Raw genomic sequence first — 23,367 nt, 5'->3', positions numbered from 1 at the left:
TCTCATCAAATCATCTGCAAAGGACATCTCGAATTGGAAGAGTCCAACTCTACCGGTCTACGTTGCCGCTACCCCATCTCTGCTCCAAAAGCAGAAACATTACTTGCTCCGGCTTCCGAGTCCCTAAACACTCTGGCTACTGCATCCCTGCCAACTGCCCCAGATCCACAGCATGAAAAGCTGGTCTAACCATCTACTGAGGAAAGGACTCCCTGCCCTTGGGACCACGCACCTGGATACTACCGTTGAAAGAGTAAGTGCTGCCTCAAAAATTCCTAAGCTGGACCCTGCCAAGCATAGGATCGCCGCTCCCTCGCAGCTTATGCAAGGCAATTCCATCTCTCGATGGCTTAGAGCTTCCTCGCAATATGTCCCGCACAATGCCGTTGTCCGAAGAGTCAGCACCACCTCTCCCCCAACAGGTAACCCCTGGAAGGTCTCACACTGCATCAAAGACCCCCCCCAGGCAGAACTCATCCACAGAAGGACGCATCGCTCCGGAAACTCCCAAGCAAGACCGCATCCCTAAAAGGGAAAGTACTGCTGCCTCTAAAACTGTCCTTCCTAAAAGGACCAATGCTACCCTAAATTTGGTAAGGGAAAACACTGGCGTCATTCCAGAAGAGCTGGCCAAACCGAGTTCTCCACACTGGGAGGGAAAAAGGCAGTAGACTAATCACACAGCAGTTTTCCAGCCTGAGCCTATGGAGATTGAGCAGCAGGAAGAGCAACAGCCCCAGGTGAGCACTGCTACACCATGGCAAGCTGCTTCAGTGGAGGAGTTGGCGAGGACAGCCTCCTTTGAGGACTTTGACCTGCTTGTAGACAGACTCACTAAAGATCTGTCTGCAGAAATCGTATCTGGGAGGAAGGGAACTCAGGAGAACACACCGACTGCACACAGAGCTCCTGCATCCAGTCAGAACCACAACAACATGAGGAAAGCCAGGGGAAGGAACATCAGTTGTCACTACGACTCAGGAGCAGCATCCAGGTTTCAGAAGCTTTACTAGTCAAACCGCCCTAAGGCTATGAGAGAGATCCTCGATGAGCCCTCACTCTACTGCACAATTCCATTCGAGAGACTATTCTCATACTTCAAAGGGGTGTTTGACCATGTAGCTCAGAACGACGCGCAGCGTCTAGAGTGCCTTCATCCCTTATCCCAGGTTGACTGTGCAGAGGACCTGGAACAAGACTTTATATTATGAGAAGTAGAGGCCAGACTTACAAAGACCAAAAATAAAGCCCTGGGAAAAGATGGCATTCACTTCCTGAAAAAATGAGCCCCCAGTTGCCTGGTACCAACTTCCATTTTCAACAAATGGAAACAGTGCCACCATACTCCCAGCTCCTGGAAGAAGTCTATGATGGTTCTCGTCTACAAGAAAGGTGAGCGAGATGACCCCAACAACTGGAGACCTATCCCTCTCTGTTCCACCATGTACAAACTGTACGTCAGCTGCCTCGCGGCTAGGATCACAGACTGCTTTGTGAATGGAGGAGCCATCAGCTCCATCCAGAAAGGCTTCATATCATGTGAAGGCTGCTATGAGCACAACTTTGTCCTCCAGACTGCCATCCACATGGCCAAGAGGGCATGGCAGCAATGTGCCATAGCATGGCTTGACCTGGCTAATGCTTTTGGATCGATGACCCACCAGCACATTTTTGCCACTCTGCGAGAGTTTAGGGTGAAAAATTTCTCCAACTGATCCAGAAACAATATGAAGGCTGCACCAGCACCATCCGTTCCATGGAAGGAGAGAATTCCTATTGGTAAAATATACCAAAATTCCTATCGGTAGCAGCATGAAGCAAGGCTGTCCCCTGAGCCCCACTGTTTTCCACTTAACCATGGAGCTGCTCATTCAAGTGATTTCCAGTGGTCTAGGTGGTTTCAATCTGTTTGACAGCAGAGTGAATATCCTGACCTAAGCAGATGGTCTGGTCCTGATTGCAGACAACCTCAAGAGTCTCCAACAAATGCTTGACCTCACCAGCCAGGCTGCCAACTGGATGGGACTCCACTTCAGTGCCTGGAAATGTGCATCCCTGCATATCAATGGCAGAAGAAGGGATTCAGTCCAGACAATGTCTTCTCATATCCAGGGTGAACCCATCATCTTCCTCAAGGACAGGCAAGCATACCAACATCTTTGCACACCAGTGGGTTTCCGCGTCCAGCAGATACCTGAGGATACCATCATGGAGATCCTACGAGATATGTCCAGGATCTACTCCTCCCTACTGGCACCATGGCAGAAAGCCAGTGCCTTGAACACCTTTCTGATCCCCTGTATCTCATTTGTCCTGAGGGGATCTGCCATGGCGAAGGTACCTCTGAACAAGGCAGAGAGCGCCATCTGGCAGCTGGTGAAGAAGTGGATGTTTCAGCAATGAACTGGTGTACATCTTGCACAGGCAAGGCGGCTCTAATGTCCCTCGAATGGGTGACCTGTGCGACATTGTTGTGATCACTCATGCCTTCCACCTTCTGATGTTTCCGGATGCCATGGTGAAGAACATTGCAGAGAGTGCTTTGCAGGATGCTGTCAAGAAGTGAATCTCCAGGACCCACTCCAGTCAAGATGTCGCCACCTACCTGAGTGGCTCAGGAAGGTGAATTTCGAAGAGAGAGGAGACTTTGCTTTGCTCTGGACTTGTGCCCACAGTGCTATGTGATGACTAGAGAAGCATATCGGCTGCCGCCGGAGTTGGTGTGAGGAACACTAGGATCTGGATATCCTGGTGCCACAGGTGAAGAATACAGATCATGCTATCTTTACTCCAAGAGCTAGAACCATGCTGCAGAAGACCCTGAAGGATGCCATATGCTGCCAATATGTGGAAAACCTGAAACAGAAGCGAGACCAGGGCAGGACGTTTGAGGTGATGTGCAAGTGGGATGCCAGCAACCACTTCCTCCCCATGGGCAGCTTCACCCGATTTGCCAACTGGAGGTTCATCCACAGGCCCCGGCTCAACTGCGTCCCACTGAATGGAGCCGTGCACCATGGGAATTGGAACAAGTGATGCAGGAAGTGCGGCTATGCCAACGAGATGTTACCCCACATCTCGTGTAGCTGCAGGCCCCATTCGAGAGCTTGGCAGTTGCGACATAACACCATCCAAGATGGCCTTGTCAGAGCTGTCCCACCACCCATAGGGAAGGTCTCCGTGAACTCCACCATTCCCGGTACCGACAGCCAACTGCGACCAGACATCGTCATAACCAACAAGGACCGGAAGAAGATCATCATGGTGGATGTCACAGTGCCATTCGAGAACAGGACCCCAGCCTTCAATGATGCCGGAGCTTGAAAAGTAGAGAAATACGCCCCTCTGGCCGACATCTTGAAAACTAAGGGTTACCAGGTCCAGACACATGCACTGATGGTCAGAGCCTTTGATGCATGGGACCCCAATAACAAGTGAGTGCTTAGAGAACTCTACACTTGGCTGATGTGGCAACTCATGGTGTCGGAAGCCATCAGGTGGTCGAAGGACATCTGTATAGAACACATCACTGGACATCGGCAATACCAGAAGGGATGAGCTGGAGTGCTTATGAGAAGCGCAGTCAGGAAAATAATGAATACTTTCCTCATGGATTGGTTGTGCATTTAGGAAACACAATCTAATTCTCAAATTACGGAGGGACAATCTCCATCCATTGATATATTTTGCTTTCCACAACCAAATCTCTGTACAACTTTTCATGAGTGATGTACTTGTGTATTTGGATTCTAATTTCTAAACTGTGTTGTTAAATCCATTCACCTAAATTTGGATTATTGCTGATTATGTACTCTATGTAGCATATAACGTTTAAAAAAACAACTTTGTATTTGTGGATAATCTAAGCACTATACCCAGACGTACGGGCACACTTTCCCCAACCTATGTACAGTATAATATTTTTTAACATTAGTTTTAATAACATTTTTAAATCTGGTAAGTGTATTTTTTGTGGATTCCAAATACTTAATCAACTTTAAATGAAATCTTGAGGGTGCTTCTTGTTTGACATTGAAAGCTCACTGTGGTATAAAACTAAATTCATAGTCACTCCCTGAGCTATGAGTAACTGTTACTTTAGTTTAACTATATATCAGCTCTGGAATTAGATGGTCTGTTTAGTTGGGGCAACACCTTTTAGGTAAAATTGATGCTGTTTGTCTTACTAATATTCTGCTATACAGTAATTTGAGGTTTTCACTGACGATATATTTTATATGTCATAAACATAACATTTTTGCTGTTTGCTGGATGTTGGTGTATATTTAGTTATAATCTGGATTAATTCCTTTTATTTATAAACAGATGATTGAGTCATTTAAATTTAATATACCTAGTCTTGGTTCTGCAGAAATGTTATGGATCCATTTCTGTATACCAAAGGCATGTTTTATACATCGGAACATGTTTTTCCATTTGTAACTTCAGAGTGGAATTTTGGAAAGCAGAAAGTAATTACCCAAATTGAATTTGGGCAACATAATTGGTTGAACATCTCTTCCTTTGCACAAGTGTCATTGGACCTTTAATCACGGAAAGTGGTTAAAATCTCTGTGCTAAGTCTCTTCTGAAGGAAAATATTTGTTACAATATATTCATACACAGCACATATTTCATCTTGTCAGAATTAAAGTATACATACTTTTATTCTTGTATTAGTATATGTCATAACTTGATTTATTATATCCATGGAACCATAAAAGTAGAATATGTGCTATCAGTCAAGTTACAGAGAATGTAATACTATGCTTCAGCATGAAATCCTCAGATTTCATTCATCAACCATAAACCTTCCTCACAAACTGCCACATCAAATCTTGATTACAACAAATGGTTTGCTCTGTAGATAAGGGTCTCACTCAGATGCTGATAATCCAGAGTACATTTTTTCTATCATGTCAATTTATTGCATGTATACATGGCTTTCCAAATATTGACATATTAGACTTGAGGTTTCAGGAGAATCAACTGTGATCATCCGTGTTGCACAGAAAAGTTTTATGCAGTGCTTAAAAACCAGAGGACAAAATAAAACTTTGCTTGCACCTTGAAACATGCTAGATCAGATGAAAATATTACATTACTGATAACTTTAGAATCAGAATTTTTATACTTCCTGAATTACTAGCATTTTAAAAATATCTGAGTGGATACACTAATCACTTGCAGATGTTTAGACTGTTAAAATACTTGACATCTCACTGGAGAGTATAAACTTAGCAAGATAACCTGCGGTTGCTTACATTAAAGAAGGGGAAATATCTCTGAAATGAAGTCTCACCACTTGTTATCCTCTTAACCCTGGGATGGGGGCAAGAGCTTTCCACACAGCTAGTCTGAGCGTTGGTCACACTTTTGATTCTTCAGCTTCTTGTTGCCTTGAGTGCAGGGGATTGGACTAAAGTTTGATTCATTTCAAGGACTTCATTTCTTTATTTGTCCCTACTATCAATTGGGATCCCCTCCTTTTAAACAATTTCTCTTAATATCTCAAAATTATACCCACTATGAAAAAGTTGGTAAACATGTGTTTCTGAATTCTAAGTGTGACACTCCTAGTGACTTACTGTCTGATCCTGGATAAATGCAAAATGGTTGGGGGGGGGGGGGGAGACTTGCCTAAGAGAAGTGTTGAAATAAGAGGCACATTTTAAATGGGAATGTGGTGCCTGAGTATCCTTGGTCTTTGAAACTCTCCCCCTACCTGGTTAGTGTTAGTAAGTATTAATGTTGATTTTTGCTTATTTGGCATCCTAGAATGCCTAGATTATCTGATTTAGGGGGGAAATATTTATGTAATCATGATGATAGTGAAGATGGTAAGATACTCCTTTAAATGTTAGCTACAAGGACTGTTTCATTGCAGGCAATCTGTAGTGGTGTAATATGCAGCAACTGTTTATTAAGGTAGGTAACTAGCATTTTTGTTGATATAGCAGAAGCCAATTAATGTCATTATTTGCCAATGATTCTGTAAAACCCTGCTAAGTATAGGGAGAAAATATGGTCATCTTAGACATCAGTAGGGCAGGGAAATGCTTATACTTTAAAGTACAATTTGTAAAAGTTACTTGTCATAAGTACGGTAGGTTTTAAAAACAATTTTTTCTGAGTACTTGTAGATATCTGAGAAATGCTGTGTTTGTTACTCTGAAATAGAGATAGATATAACATAGAAATAGCCAGGTCAGTTTGTTATTTATCAAAGCTTTTTTTCAAAATTAAAATAAATAAATAAATAACTTCATCCGTCTTAAATTTCAGAGTTCATTACTGTCAGCTGGTCAGCCTACATCAGGGGCTCCTCCTTTATCACCTCCACCACCACCACCTCCCTTACCTGGTGTAATCCCACCTCCACCTCCACCTCCACCTCCTTTGCCTGGAGGAGGCGTACCTCCACCACCGCCTCTGTTTGGTGGCCCTCCACTACCGCCGCCTCTCGGGGGCATACCTCCTCCTCCAGGAGCTCCAGCATCCCTGCCTTATGGAATGAAGGAAAAGAAAAAGTATAAACCTGAGGTCTCTATGAAGAGAATCAATTGGTCAAAGGTATCTAAGTATTTTTCTCCTTATTAGGGGGTAGGCCTTTGAGAGAAAAGAGGGTGAAATTTGTGGAGATAATACAAAAAAAACGAAAACCAACAACGAACCCTCTGAGAATTCCATCTGTTCGTGCTGCGACCAGGGGTTAGAACAAGGCTGTCTGTGGGAGGCATGGTTTGGGGATGATGCAGTTTTGAGAAAGTGGATTGTAGCTCCAGCACGTTGCGGGTTAATCCTCCCCTTCTTCAGATGATAGTGTAAATATTTGGTTGCTTTGGCGGTATGCCATTTTCCAGGGTTTGTCTTTCAGTAATCTCGGAGCATAAGTAGCTTTAGGTCATCATCCATTCATCTTTTTAAAAAGTTTGCTTGAGAATTTTCTTGAAATTTAGAAGAAACAACCTTTAATATTTAATATTAGAAGAAACAGACTTTAATATTTTTGTGTCAATTATGTATACAAGCTTATATTTCCATTATTTTCTATCTCAAGGGCAGGATTTTTAAACAATCTCACTTCAGAGAATCTGTTGTGGATGTAGCTGCCCTATAGTGGCATCCTGTCCTTACCCCACTCCCCTCCTGTTGGTTGTGTGGTGTGGAGATGGCCTTCACTACCTCAAATTTCCCTCCCTGAGGTTGCTTTCCTCAATTTTCCAGACACCAGCCTGTGCTGGCACTGTGGTTTAGTCCTACGTCCAGGTTCTAAACCTCTTTCAGGATAAAAAAACTCCAAGTAAAATGTCACAAACAAACAAAAAGTTTCTTCTGCTCTTCACTTGTGTTCAGCCTGTCCTCTGGGCCCTGTTCCCAGCCCCTTACTGAGCTACTTTGAGAGTCTGATATAGAGCACTTGGCCCTCAGGCTTGTTCCCCTAACTTATCGTTTTCAAACCCTTGCTGGATCTGTGCTTTGCCTTTCCCTGTACTGGTACAGAGCCCTGTTTTGGGGCTTCCCACAGGAGCCTATGCAGTCCCTATGGGTTCTTGCTCCAGATGGATCTCACTAGTACTTTTATAAGGTCCAGATGCCATTAATTTGTCACCTGACCCTCCTTAGTCCTGCTACCTCAGGCTGGGAAGCAGCTAACTAATTAAGGTACAAGTGTGACTAGCTCCATCTCTCTAAAGGGGCGAGTCATCATGTGACAGTATAATTTTAAAATCAACTTCTTGTCATTTACGTTGAAACTTCATGGATGCTCTGTGGTTTTATTATGCATTGTTAAGGTATATGTGGTTAAAGAAAATTAACAGAGTTGTATTCTATTTTTAGATTGCTTACATGTTTGTGCCACCCGTCGTGAATGTGGTGGAATACTTGGCTAAAATTTGATTTGCATAACTTTTATTTGTGTTGCCTGTGGTCAATTGCACAGAACACCCTTTAATGACACTTGTCCCATATCTGTCACTGTGAAAGATAAACCATTTCTCTAAAAAAAGATATTTACGTTACTTCTGGCAGTTGCAAAGTCTATCAAATATGTTGTAAAAGCTACAGTGCTAGAAAACATCTGTTCTTTATTGAATACGGGGCCACCAAAATTGCAATGGAAACCCACTATTGTGCGATCTGCAGTTTCTGCGATATTGCAAATTAAGTAAGGCCTTAAGTATAATACAAATCACTTCAATTTTAGATATAGTTATAATGTTTAGATAAAATCTTCTATATTTTCTTATTTGGATGGTGGAACATTCAAGAACAACTTGTTAATTTTATCTACAAATTAAATCATTACCTAATAACATAGAGATGTAATTCACCTTCATTATAAGTATAATGATGAAGAGCAAATAAGAAACAAACAGGGAAAGAATGGTTGTGTAAGCCTTTTAGAGTAGATGTAATCCATTCTGCGGACTTTTCAAAAATCAGTGTTTGAATGCTTTTAGCAAGCTTCTTAGGTCTGCTGAGTGCTTAGAGTACGTGCATAAAATCTCATGTAGTTTTGTGTACTGGGAATGCTGTCGTATGCACCATAACGATACTCTCAAAATTACATCTCTCTTGGTGTATAGTGGGATGATCATCATTAGTCCACATCATACTTGCTGAGATTCAAATAGAAGACGTTATGAAAAGGTATTCAGTTGGAGGATGTACATTGTGAAAAATAGAGTTGAGATTGAAAATTTGTTTACAGCTGGAGGTATAAACATTCATCTAACCAAACAGTAGAATGTATGCATGCTCTCTAAATTACTTCTGGGTTGTTTTTTGGGAGTAAAAGCAGTTGCATAGTCAGTGCTTATCTCTGGAGGCAGGCCATCACACCCGCCCCCCTACCCTGTATCTAGAAAAAACTGCTGAAGACTCTGCAGGCATTAAAATGGATTAAGTGTGGGCAGTGCATGCCCCTTTTCTACTTAACAATACTGTGCATTTGAATGAGAGCAGACAATGTTTCAGCACATGAAAGGTACAGTAAGCTGTGACAGTATAGCCAGCGGTGCACAGTGGGGCCTGGGTCATCAGAACCAACTGTTGGAGAATGAAGGAGATGACAAGGACAATTTTAACTGGACAGTAATGTTCTTTACTAAATAGTTGAATAGCAATATGCAAGTATGATATGTAACAGTGACCGACTGTCACAAATCTATCAGTCTACAAAAGCAGCCCCGAAATAGAACACATCAGTGGATAACCAAAAGTGTTCCTTTCTGGATGCATTCCCCATCACACGTAAGTGATGGGGAGACAAATAGTCACATCTCCAACCCAGCTCTCAAATTGCTTCGTCTGTGTGGTGAGATACAGTGAGAATACATCTGCAGTTACATGCCTATACTGTCTAGGTGGTCTTGGGGTTATAGCACTTGACTGGGACTAAAGAGATCTTGGTTAATTTCTGCCAGAGATTTCCTCTGTGACCATAATCTAGTTACTTAATCTGAATGCCTCATTTTTTAATCTGTGAAATGCCAATAGTCCACGTTTATTCAATACCTTCCTGAATTAGGACCCTCCTAAGGTATTTCTCTACTGCCCTTTGGAGCAAAACTAGCCTGGAGCCTCCACACATAGAGTTAATCGGTTGAATATGTGATCTCAAGAATGTTTCAGACTGCAAAGTAAGATTAAAACTACAAAGACTACAAAGAAATCTGGGATGTTGTGAAATGACATTACTTCCTTCTTCTGGAAGGAGCACCAAATTGGTCCCATTGTAGCACTGTCTTCTCATTTGCAGATCATTGTGATACTTTAAGTTCTGTGTCAAGTTCCATTAAAGGAGTGGTTCCCAAACTGGGGTTTGTGAACCCCTGGAGGTTTGCGAAATATTACAGGGGGTTCTTGAGAAAAAAATCCCTAATGGTGGACAGAGCTTTCACTAGGGACCCTGGGCACCATGGGGAGAGCAGCCCAGAGCCCCTGGACTTCCAAGACCTAAGCAAATCAAAGCAAGCATATCTATCACACTGAGGAGATTTAAACATCAAGACTCCTTATAAGAAATGGAAATGGAGGTGGATATTTTTTGCTGTTTTTAAAATTAAATAGTCAGCTAGTATTGTTTTTAAAATTATTAAGAAGAACAAGTTTAAGCTTTGTTGTAACATGCATTGTTTGCCTGGACTGCTCAAGACCTAATGCTTGTGTAGGAGGAACTCTTCAACTTGGCTTCTTAAATACCTTCATGCTGGTTTCACATCTGATATTCCTTGATGAAGCATAGGAGCTTTGGCTTATAACAGGCTTATTCAAAGTGGTACAAGCTACGAAAGTGAGATCTTGGAAGAGTGTTGCCGTTTTCACAGTGTAATAAAAATATTGGAATGAGAAATAATAATAAATAGTGTGTAATATTTCGTGTCATAAAAACAAATTTTATATTTCCAAGATCACTGCTCTGATAATTTATACTCAGGTAAAGAAGAAAATCCTTGGAAATGTTCATTTTTAGGAGGGGGTTTGCGAGACTTGACATTTTAGTGAAAGGAGTTCACAGGTTGTTAAAGTTTGGGAACCACTTCATTAAAGTTTAAAAAATAAAAAGGTAGGATGATATAGCTATACAGTACTATACAGTACTTTAAAACCTCGGAGTTAAAATATATATATTATGAATTTATATAATTTACCATTAAAATAAGTTTATATTATTTACCATCCTCAGTGTTTTGCCAGAAGACATAGAATGCTTGGAGCTGTTAACAGTTATTCTGAAATATATGTAGTGTATACAAAATATATATATAAAAAAAGCAGAGTTAAAAAACTGACCGTTAAACTAAAATATTTAAAAAGAATCAAGCTCCAAATAAAAAGTTAAACCTTCTTTTCAATTTTGTTTTTGTTACTCAGTGACTATCTTGAAATACATTTGGGCCTTTCTTACAGTGTTCCCTTTTCTCATCCCTTCTATACTTTTATGTTTAAATAAATTAATGTCTGTGTGAGAGTACAAATGGTTATGGTCATTCCCATCTTTACTACACAAAGGTGCTTTCTGGATTCCTCTTTTTTACCATTTTATTCTTCCTGTTTAAGCTTCTGTATTGAGGAGGCTAATATCGCTGTTGCAGATGGATCTATTTTCTCTATTTACAGAGTGCCAAATCATCCAGCTGTCTTGTTATATATTCATAGAATATCAGGGTTGGAAGGGACCTCAGGAGATCATTTAGTCCAACCCCCTGCAGGGCAAATTCCCAGACTTTTTTTTTTTTTTTTTTAAACCCAGTTCCCTAAATGGCCCCCTCAAGGATTGAAATCACAACCCTGGGTTTAGCAGGCCAATGCTCAAACCACTGAGCTAGCCCTCCTCCTGCTTGTGAATTCTTATAATTCCTGGGCTGGCTATATGAAGTTGCTAAAAAGAGTTTTGCAACGCTTTCAGTCTTCCCAGGAACACACTAATATAGCAATGTTCTCATTCCAGGAAATTCAGAATGAAGTTTAACTTGAATCCTATCCTTTACATGCTGTGCTGTCATTAGACTTCTTGACTTTCCCTCACAGGATTGTTTTAATTAAACTTGTAATAGACTGAAAAATGAGTTGAATCAAAGTATTGTAGCCTGCATCTGGTAATCTAAAATATGTTTAATCTTAAATTACATTTAATTTAGAAATCTTGATGCCTTTGTTCCCCCAGATGGTTACTTCTAATAAAAAATGTGTTGTAAACTTGTGTGGTATTGTGTGATTACCACTGTTTGTTTTACTGTTCAGACAATTGCAATATGAACTCCAGTTTTTGGTAATATTTGAAGAAAAGTATCTGAAATTAAGATTATTGCTCATAACTGACAGTGATGTCACTGGGGCCAGGCAATATAGTTCTCTCCTGCTTCATCTCAGCTATATGAAATAAAAGCAATAATTCCTGTTGCTGATGCCAAAATAGTGACAGTGTCAGTGCTTGATAGTCTGTCATAGAGAACTGAAGAGCTAGATTGCTGCTGCTATAAACCGAGAGAAAATATAGGCATTTTTATGTCCATATTAAATTCTAAGTATAGTGTTTTCAAAACCAGAGGTTTTTCATGAAGTTATCATTAACCAGTTAGACAAATTATCTTTTAGAATATCTCCCACCCCTCCTCAATAGCCATTGTTAATGTTAAATGCTATTCTTATAAATATACAAATATCTAATTTATTTTGGCTGAGCTCTGTCTTATTCACAGCATGAATTCCTGTGGGTTGCCTTTATGCTGTTTAAGAAATGTATTGTACGTTATCTACTTTTAAGTTGTGGACTTAGCATTGAGTTGCCCACTTGTTCTTGTATTGCACTATTTGTCCTTTGTAATATACTTTTCAATTATTTCAATTATTTTGTGCACCTGTACCAGATTTTCTGGTGTGACAGCTCCTGCATTCCTGTTTCATTGTTCTCATAGTCTAGCCAAGCAACTTGTTAAGACATGGGGCAGAGTTGTGGGGGGAAGAAAACAAGCGTCAAATTGATATGCTGTGTGAGTGGAGGGCATATGGATTAAGACTTAAACCAGGGATCAGTAACTTTTGTCACGTGGCCTGACAAGGTAAGCCCCCTGGCAGGCCAGGCCGGTTTGTTTACCTGCCGCATCTGCAGGTTTGGCCGATCACAGCTTCCACTGCCTACGGTTCGCCGTTCCACGCCAGTGGGGGCCTGGACCTAAATTTGACCTAAATTGTCCTTGCTGCAGATTAAGCTGATGGCTTTTTGTCCTGCCTTCAGTGGACATAGAGCAGAATTGCTCACAGTTCTCTTTATAGAGCCCTTACCTGTTTGAAGATTAACCGATTGCCACACCCCATCATTCTTTTTTTCAATACTAAACATACCCATATTTTTAAACCATTCCTCATATATCATGTTTTTTTAAGCCTTTTTTATCGTTCTCCTGTGGACTCTCTCTGGTTTGTCCACATATTTCTTAGCGTGCCACCCTCAATTATACTCCATCTGAGTCTTCACCAGTGCCGAGAAGAGCAGGACAGTTACCTCTCTTATCTTACATATGCCACTCCTGTTAATACATCCCAGACTGTTAGACTTTTTGACTATTATAAGTGCATATTCCTTTGTCTGATATTAGGGAAGGAATTGGTAAATATGTGGGAACCCAGTGGGGTATGTAGAGAGGAAGCCAAGCTAACTAGCACCATGTTCTAGCTGATGTCCAGTGCAAGTACTTGGGTATGAAAACACTTGCAGCTGTACAGCGCTGCTGCGGGAGTGCTCCCATGGCAGCACTTTGAAGTGCGAGTGTGGTCACGGCGCCAGCTCTGGGAGAGAGCTCTCCGAGCGGTGCAGGTACTCCATCTCCCCGCAGGGATTAGTTTACAGCGCTGGGAGCCACGCTCCCGGCACTGTGACACTATTTACACTGGCGCTTTACAGTGCTGTAACTTGCTGCGCTTAGGGGAGTGTTTTTTCACACCCCTGAGCGAGAAAGTTGCAGCACTGTAAAGCGCCAGTGTAGCCAAGGCCTTGTTATAGAAGGGGTATGGTAATCATATAAAATGAATAGGAATGGGATTTGGAGGAAAGCATCATTTATGGAAGCTAGGAAACGGAGGGTTCAGGGCTACTAATGTTTGGTACAGTGGGAAACCAATCCCCTTCCTTTTCTGCCCCCTTTTCACTTACATGAGGGGAGGATTGCAGCCTTCCACCTCCCCCCAGTAGTGTGAACAATTAAGGAAACGGTGACTTGCACTGTACAATTAATATGTGGATACTCCCAGATATTTTAGGTGAATGAAGTTGCAGCCTAATTAAACCACATCCATTGCCTTCTGTCTTTCTTTTGACATTGCTGGACAAAGGTGCAGCTCTAATTATTGCAACAAAGTTGTGCTCAGTAATGCTGACAATGAAATTCCTATAACTATCTCCTTACATTTATCCATGTATGCACAAAATAGAGCAGAATGTAGGACCCATAGGCCCTGTAAACTACTATCTTCTTTTTGCATGCTTGTTTTTAATCTTAGGGGTAGGGCAAGGGTTGAGAGTTGATAAATCATTTGCCTGGATAGTGGTAAATTCTTGATCCTAGTAAGTAAGTAAGTAAATAAATAAATAAACATGTTATCTCTGTGTAGCTTCCATTGTCTGTTCCTAACAGTAAAAAGTCTTAATGGTATGAATGCTGGGCTATTCTTTTTTTAGATCTAATAATGATGCCTTCAAAGCAGGAGTGACATACTGTAAGGAGGGTTGGATCTTTATTTTCTGGACAATTTCTAGTTTTCAGGTTCTTTTTTAGCAGTTCCAATGTAATTAATCATCTACCACTGATAGGTACCCAAATCCCTTTGAGAGAAAGTGGGCGGGTTTGGGGGAGGTTGTTTTTGGTGTTTTAGCATTGAAGAGGATATAACGGTTCACTTTGAAAAAATATATAAGTATGCTTAAGTGGACAATTAGGAGTGTTTTAAAAATAAATTTTGTTGAGATAGCTGATGCTGAAAAACAAGCTGTAATTAAATATCATTATGTCCTTTGCTGTTTGGAACAGACAATGGAAGCTCTGCAGATGATTTTTTGTGGGGAGAGTGTCAAGAACATATCACTATCCAGACAAATAATTTATCATCTTTTAACCCTTTAACTATTCCTAAAATTAAAAACAAGCACATAAAAAGCATTGGATAATTTATAGTGACTGAGTGAGTGGTGTCACAATGATTTCACTTCTTCATGAAATTGGAATACTTAGCCATAATTTTTTAAAAAAACCGTGTTAGAATTTAAATATTTCCTGTTTTATAATGTGGAAAATTCTTCAAACACTAGGTAAAAAGACATTGAATTTAAAGGTGACTTTTAAAAATGTATTTCAAGTAAGTATATATTGTGTCTCTTAAGGTAAAGGATATCAGTCCTTAAAAATATTAAGCAAGTTTGTATAGGCAAGGTCTTACTCTTGTCTCCTTCTGTCCTAAGGCTTGTCTTCACTGTGTCAGTGCACAGCACTTGGGTTTAAATTCTAGTTCGCACCAGTGTGTTTCACACAAACTGACCTGTGTGATTGTGTGGGACTTGACACCCAACTGCCGTGCGCTGACACGCTGTGAAGACAAGCCCTTAGAGTTTGCAATTCAAAAGTGCTTAATATCTTTATGTCCCATTGATTTCAGTGGTGCCCAGGACTTCTGAAAAGCAGACCCCTTGTTCAGGTTCCTATAAATGGCGTTAGATGTCAAGAGTACGGCATACATTTGAAAATTGTCACAATTTTTTCACTTGTTGGAATGCTTTTTAAATATCTACTAAGGTTAAACCAAATCTTACATTAGGAAAATCACCCATTGACTGACTGAATGAATATTTGAAGTCTGAGTAGTCATTAACTTAAAGAACGAATATTTTGCTTTTCATTTCAGGTTGAACCCCAGGACATATTGGAAAACTGCTTTTGGTTAAAAGTTAGAGAGGATAAATTTGAAAATCCAGATCTGTTTGCAAAACTGGCACGTACCTTTGGTACACAGATGAAAGGTAAATATACTTGTTCCTTAATTTGAAGGACTTATATATGTAACTTGGTTTTAATAAATCTCTGTGGTATAAGAAAATATTTTCAATGGAAAAAAGTAGTACTGCAATTCATTTTATAGATAGGAATGTTAAAGAATGTAGGTTATAGATTGTTACCATAGTAACATAAAATAACATTTTAAAACATGCATTTTATTAGCTACGTAGAGCATGGACTGCTTTATTACATTGTTCTTGGAGTTAAGTTTTTTTTGCATTTAGAAGCATTACAGTGTACATTACTTACTACATGAATAGTCATCGTTCATTGTTTTCAAAATTGTGATACATTTGCATTTTCTAATGCATACCAATATAGGAAATGTCCTAATTGAAACAAGATGTTGTTTAAGTAGTATTTTTAACTGAGAACTCACTATCCTTGAAATTTGAAAATACCAAATTCAGTTTTTTTTATTGTTGAAATTTTCATGATATACAACTTTAGAATAATCTGCCAACATTACCAGATCTTTAAAATTAGAGGAAAGCTACAATTGTCTTCTTGTAAACTATACATAGATCTAGATACACAAAAGTTAGAAAACTTGTGTGTATGTGTAATGCCAACAGACCCCAGCTGTTGGGATAGAACCCAGGACCTCTGGAACTAAATGCATGAGCCTCTACCTCATGAGCTAAAAGCCAACTGCTTGTTAGCTAAGGTTGTAGAGCAGACTCATAATCAATCAATCAGTCAATCTCTCTCTCTCTTGCTGTTAGATGGGACAGAACACCACACCCAGAAGGTGTGATGTGCATATATGTGATTTGTGTATCTATTTGTCCTAGAGGTTTCTTCTATATTATTTAAACTCTTTGTCATTGTATAATATTCAGCATTTTTTTTGCTCATTTCAAAAAGCCAAATGAAATGAATGTGTTGTTTGACCATGGCAGAGAGAACAATGCACTAGAAAAGTAATTTTATGCCAGAAATTTCCATATAGTCAAAATAAGATGGATGCAAGTAGCGTTTCAATAGTTCATTTCTGCTAACATTTAGGTCTACTAATTAGTTTATTTCTGAAGGACATACTTGCTTTCTCAATATGGAATAATTTATGTCAGTGTTTCAATTTCAAAAAATCTGAGACGTAGTTGACTGACAGTTGAATGGCTTACTGTGGATGTGATTCTTTATAATGTCATCAACTTTTTGTGAGTTTTAAACATAATTTTTATATGCTCTCATCTGAATCTGGACGGAAATTTCTCAAGACAGACGATTGTTCATTATTATTTTTTATGAATAATCAATCACTATTTAATGCTTGGGCCATTTGTCAATAGTTACTATGTCAGGCATTCATAAAGTGCAAGTACTGTTCAGGTATGGTTCAATAATAAGTTATTTATGAGTTAATGAGGCAGTTCAACAAATGATAGTCCAAAATAGTGCTAAGTACTAAAATAATAAATTCACGCAGCCACAAATCCGTTTTTCCTCTTTTTGTCAAGCAGCTAGACTACATTTCAATGCAAGAGCATACAATTTTGGAAGATTAATGGAGGTCAGGTAATCAAGTGTTCATAGGTCAACTGTGGAAAGATGAGTTGAAGATCAAAACAGCAATTTAGATTTATGCTTGCAAAACAGAATGTGTTTCCTGAAAGAGTGCACATGTTTACACACCTCTACCTCGATATAACACTGTCTTCGGGAGCCAAAAAATCTTACCGCGTTAATGGTGAAACCGTGTTATATAAAACTTGATTTGGTCTGCCGGAGCGTGCAAGCCCCGCCCCCCCGGAGCACTGCTTTACCGCATTATATCTGAATTTGTGTTATATCGGGTGGCATTATATCGGAGTAGAGGTGTATCTTTATTTATGCATGCATACATGCGGGTGCTCTTTCTTTTTCTATTTAATGCTGACAGTTGGATTATTTCACAATTATACATTGTGTTTTAACAATAGGGAACTTGGGCTCTGGATGCAAGGGGGTTGGTTCCGAAATGACCAGGGGATGGAAAGCATTGCTTTAAAAATACTATGTTATCTACTCTTTATTGACTTGTATAAAAAGAGAGCCTTCTGATATCTTAACCACATTTTGAGTGAGAGTAACAAGAACCATTGTGGTGTTCTTCGAGTGATTGCTCATGTGTATTCCACAATAGGTGTGTATGCTCGCCACATGCATCGGTGCCAGAAATTTTTCCCCTGGCAGTACCTGTAGGGGAGAGCGCCCCAGCGACCCCTGGAGTGGCGCCTCTATGGCATGGCATAAGGGGAGCCACGCGCTCTCCCCACCCTCACTTCCCTCTTGCCACCTGGGAAGGTGCATGGGAACTACTCTGCTCCAGCTTTGCTGTAGCTCATCCCCTGAACTGCTTGTTCATTCAGTGTTAGTACCTGTAGTTAGTTAGCTGTTCAGTTATTTAGAGCACCCGCCACTGCTCCTCATCTACAGGGCTCAAGAAGGCAATAAGGATGCCTTCTTCGCAGCGGCACCGAGGAAGATCTGAGGCAGAGGCTAGACCCATGTCGGGCAGTCCTCGTTCCCCTCCAGCCTCTAGGCCTCCGACTCACGTAGAGTGGAGCAGCCTGGCCGCTTCGGACCAGACCTCCCTGGATGTCCGGATGCTCTCCACGCCAGAGGCCCTGCAGGTGTCCTGAGATGTCAAGTCCATGCCGGTACCAGGAGTGCCGCCGATGCTTGCCCCACTCTCCAGGGCGCCCCAGGATCGGTATCGGTCTTGGTCCAGGGAGCATTCCTGATGCCATTTGCCGCCTAGCAACCATTCAAGGCAAAGTCCACATGGATCACCCTCCACTCCCAGCAGACTATCTAGATGGGTGTCATCCACCAAGACTGAAGGCACCTCTCCATTTCAAGGAGTGAGTGTACCGATGGGACCGAGGCAGACGTCGCCAAAGGTCCCCATCTTAGAGGATTACCGCAGCCGGCCACAGCACAAACGTCGATGCCATTCCTGCTCAGAATCCCACTCCAAGACTCTCCAGGGCATTGGCCCCGGATGTCGATTGCTGGCTTCTCGCCTCTGCGGGTCCTCCCGTTGGAGCTGATCGCAGAGCAGCTGCTACCAACGGTACCAATCCTCCACATCGAGATCACGGTCCTGTGGTTGGCGTCACTCCAGGCACCGCCGCTCCTCCTGGTCCCGAGACAGCGGCAGGTCATTTGTCAGCTGGCCTCCGTTCGCAGTTGTCTTTCCATGGGCCAGGTCAGTCAGGCTGAACAACCGGGCCCGCCGGTGCTGCAGCAAGTACTGTGGCACTGGGCCCTGTGGCTGACCCAGTGGTACCAGTGGACACTGTGGCCCCGACGTAGCGCAGGTGGGGCCTTACTCGATAGCCAGAGCCTCAGAGGTGCCATTGGCTTCCCCCTCCAGACCTCCAAGGAAGGGGTTGGTGGGACATACATCCTCAGTACCATGCCCGGAGACTGACCAAGTGGTGGACCCTCTGATGCAAGCGTATTGTACTGGCCTCCTTGCCCTTCCTGGATGAGGCGATAATGGTCCCACCCCCTCCGTCCCACAGGAGGACTTTAAGGACACCAGGAGCTTTTAAAAAGGGTGACGTCAAACCTCCACTTCCAAGCAGGAGAGATGGAGGAACCGTTGGAGTCCCTGTTCAATGTGCTGTCCTCTTCGGCACTAGGCAGGGTAGTTTTTTCCTCTCCATGAAGGGGTGGCAAAAATTTCAATGCCTTGTGGCAAACACCGGCCTCGTTGGCCCCCATCTATAAGAGAGTGGAATGTAAGTACTTTGTACCTGCCAAGGGACACAAGTACCTATACACCCACCCGGCGCCCAACTCCCTGGTAATCGAGTCGGTCAGCCACAGGGAATGGCAGGGCCAGCCAGCCCCTATCCCGAAAGGTTCACTGAGGCTGGAATCTTTTGGGGGACCCTCATTTGAGTGTGCTCTTGGTCCCATCTCTTGTGGAAGGTGGCCTTCCTGGTTGCATTCACGTTGTACAGGAGGGTCTTGGAGCTCAGGGCCCTGACCTCTGAGCCCCCATGCACAGTGTTTCATAAGGGCAAGGTCCAGCTCCGCCCACATTCTGTGTTCCTCCTGAATGCGGTCTCCGGTTCTCTGCCCCAAACTGCAGGCATCTAGTGAGGAGCGCCGCCTCCACACTTGACATGCGGAAGGCTCTGGCATTCTACCACTAACGGCCTAAGCCATTCAGGAAGTCCTCGCAACTGTTTGTCACCTTGGCTGAGCGCATGAGGGGTCGGTCGATCTCCACGCAGTGCCTCTCCAACTGGATCACTTCATGCACCTGTTCTGCTCTGGTGGGTATTTGCCTGCCACCGATTGTGAAGGCGCATTCGACTCAGGTACAGGTCTTGTCAGCTGCCTTCTTGGCCCACATCCCTGTCCAGGACATTTGCAGGGCCGCCATATGGTCTTCGGTTCACACGTTCATCTCGCACTATGTGATTGTCTCCCAAACCAGGGATGACAGCGGATTCGGCAGGGCTGTACTCCGTCCGAGAACTTGTGAACTCCTACCCATCTTCAACAGATACAGCTTGGAATCACCTATTGTGGAATGCACATGAGCAATCAATCGAAGAAGAAAAGACAATTACCTTTTCCGTAACTGGTGTTCTTCGAGCTGTGTTGCTCATGTCTATTCCACATCCTGCCCTCCTTTCCCTCTGTTGGAGTTGTCTGGCAAGAAGGAATTGAGGGTGGGGGGAACGTGCGGTCCCCTTATACTGCACCATGGAGTTGCCGCTCTAGGAGTTGCTGGGGCACTTCCCCCTGTGGGTTCTGCTAGGGGAAAAACTTCTGGCACTGGTGCACGTGGCGAGCATGCACACCTACTGTGGAATAGATATGAGCAATACATCTCGAAGAACACCAGTTACGGAAAAGGTAACTGTCTTTTTTGAAACATCTAAATGCTAGTGTTCACAAGAAAGTTAATTTGGATTAAGCTAGTGTGAGAATTTAAAGTACAATAGCTATTTCTGAATAAATGTGTGTGTTCAATAAAAATTATGTGTGGGCACTTTCTGCAGAATAGAATAGCCTGTACTTGCTTAACTTAATCCACTGTCGAAGTCAAATAGTTATTCCGGAATAATTCCATATGTAGACAATGCCTAAATAGAATAGAATGCAACTGTATAATAACAGTGCAGCTCTCAAAGTGCCTTGCCATAATTAAACTAAACTCCTCAATTCCCTTTTGAAGTAGGTATTATACCCATATTTTCCAGATAGGAAAACAAGAGTTCTATTAGCTTTCTGCGGTGCCACACAAGCTCTGTGGCAGAGCCTAGTATAGTATCTAGATCTCTTGACCCCAAATCCTATGTTACCTCAAAAAAACTTCTCCTGCATGTGAAATGTCCAGTTCTAGAATGTGTGTAGGTGTGCATCTATGTATATATTGATACGTATGTGTAGATACACCAGGACAAAGGAAACATGGCATTATACCCGTAGAACTGGACAGCATATGTTTTGTAAAGTTCTGTGAGATAATTTGGTGAAAGGAACTAAATACGTGCAAAATATTATTTATTAATCACCAAATTCAGGGCAAACTTCGGTATTAAATGAAGAAAGTTTGTAGCCATAACTGTTGTTGTTCTGTAGCTTAAGACCTGTTTTTATTGTTGTCTTTAAAAATTCTCTTAATCCTTAAAAGCTGTGAATATATGGGTAGAGGAAGTTTGTCTTACTGTTTGATCATACAACAGGGTATTTTTAACAGTAAGTTTTCCCTTCGAACACTAATGTAGTTGAACACTAAGTACTGATTAATGGTCATTGTTCATTAGCAGGGAAAAATTGATATTAACTTAAAACCGTAATAGGAATGTAGTTAATTATAGTTACAATAATCAATATTAACTCTGTGAAGCAACAGAATCAAATATATAATAACTGTAATGACTAATACAAACTTCTAGGGTTTTCCAGGGACTTGATGAAATGCAAAAGATACATAGTTTGTGAAGAATTGGTCGGATTTAACCCTGACAAAAGACAATGTTTTTCCAGTAACTGAAGAGTTGAAAAGGTGCGAAGTGACTTAATCAATACATGAATATAATTGTGCAGGTGAAATTAAGTATTGCGGAATTAAAACTGTATTACAGACTTCAGTGTACAAGTTAATTGAAGTTAAGGCTCTTTTTCTAATTTTTTTAGACTTGCAACTATTTTTCTAGGAGAGTTAGTCATTGTCTGATGGATAATTCCAGACACAGAAAAGTATCCTAGGTGGAAAAATGAAAAAGTAAAGACTGGTTACTCCAGCTCTAATGGTAATACAGACTTTTCGTGTTGATAATAGGAAATAACGAGATGACAGTATTAGCAGTGGAAAGCATGTTCATTAGTCAAGTTCTGATAGTAGTGAGGAGAAAATGTCGTCATTATAATTGGCACAACATGGACAATTTCTAAATGGGCCGTTTTTTACAGTACAAATTCTTTTATTCTCACAAAACTTTATCCAGATCCTTATAAATGCAGCATGTGCTATGTTATGTACCTTGCAGTTCTCAAACCTCAGAACTCAGTTATTCCTAAAAGGAGGCTTTCATGTCAGTGTGACAGGTTTTAGTTTATGAAATAAGTGTTTAGTCTCATATCTTCCACCTCCCTGCTCTTTTTCCGTTTGTCATTGGATCTCAGAATCATTGGTTTCTGGTTAGATGATATTTTCCATATTTTTTCCTTTAAAATTTCTTCTTAAGCTATTTTTATTTTAATATTTTGTTTTTATTAGCTAGAAAAAGTAAACTTGTATTTTCTGAGACATTTTCATCACATTAGGTATGATGGTGATAAAAGGGAAGAAGTCTGTCTTTTAAAATAAGTTCTTCATGTGAACGTAAGATGGCATTAACAAATCATAAAGGGATTTGTACTTAATGTACCTTGTGGAAAGGTATTTCTCTAGAGGCTGTTCTACTTGTGAATCTTATGGTGAAAAAGAATGATAGAGAGAATTCCCAAGTTTTCCTCGGGGAAGTGGCTTTATTTTTCCAGCCTATGGCACCAGCAGCTGGGGTTTTAGTTCTGCTGTTTACTTCTTGAATTAGAAGTTGCTTATCAGCGTAAGGTAAAATGAACTGGAAATCTGTGTCTGTAGTGAAAGTTGGAGAATTATAGAGGGCCCTTATCAACCATGCTTAAGAAAAACCAAACAAAGAAAGCTGTTTTGGCATAGTCAATGGCAGTTTAATGTACTTCTTAACTTTATTCTGTGTCTCCATCCTTTTACCAGTATTGTTTTTTATAAGATGCCATGTTCCTGTTGGAGATTGGAGTGACCTGAACACAATTCTTTCTTTCAGAGAGCCAAAGTGCTTTATGTGTTATCCTTTTTTTCTGTGGAAGTCTAGAACTAAGGTATATGCTCCATATTTAATCTTCAGTGGCTGAACAGGCTCCTCAGGGTTTGCGGAAGTTGCATGGTGACCTTGACCATCATATTCTTTCCTTTCTTTAGGATTGTTCCTGCACTTTTAACCTTCCAAGTGCTTTCCTCAATGTCTTGATAATAGCTACTGAAAAATTATTTGCAGTTGCATCTGAGAAACCCATTTTCATGATCAAATACTTGGACTTTAAGTGTTCATGTGCTTTACCGTAATGACTGTTGGAGTTTTTGTAAGAGATCCTCCCACTGCTTTTGTAGTTGTGAAATTGGTCCTCTTTAGGCTTGGCTGATGAGCTATTATTTTCCTACGTCTGACAATCTAAGTAAGATGGATTTTTCCCGGAAGCGTGGACAATTCAAAACGCATTCTGTGGAACTCAGTGAGATCAGGTAACAGAGTTCACCATTTTAACAACTTAT

At 41.2% G+C, this 23,367-nt stretch overlaps 1 protein-coding gene across 1 annotated transcript in view; it reads left to right on the top strand.

The window, feature by feature from the left end:
• Positions 1-23,367, top strand: part of DIAPH2 (diaphanous related formin 2) — an 854,113-nt gene that overhangs the window by 205,408 nt on the left and 625,338 nt on the right. The window contains 2 exon segments of the mRNA XM_075068735.1: positions 6,286-6,573; positions 15,403-15,517. Coding sequence (XP_074924836.1) covers positions 6,286-6,573; positions 15,403-15,517 — 403 coding nt within the window.

Source organism: Chelonoidis abingdonii, chromosome 8, assembly GCF_003597395.2.
Source record: "Chelonoidis abingdonii isolate Lonesome George chromosome 8, CheloAbing_2.0, whole genome shotgun sequence".
Lineage (NCBI taxonomy): Eukaryota > Metazoa > Chordata > Testudines > Testudinidae > Chelonoidis > Chelonoidis abingdonii.
This window is presented reverse-complemented; position numbering and strand designations above follow the sequence as displayed.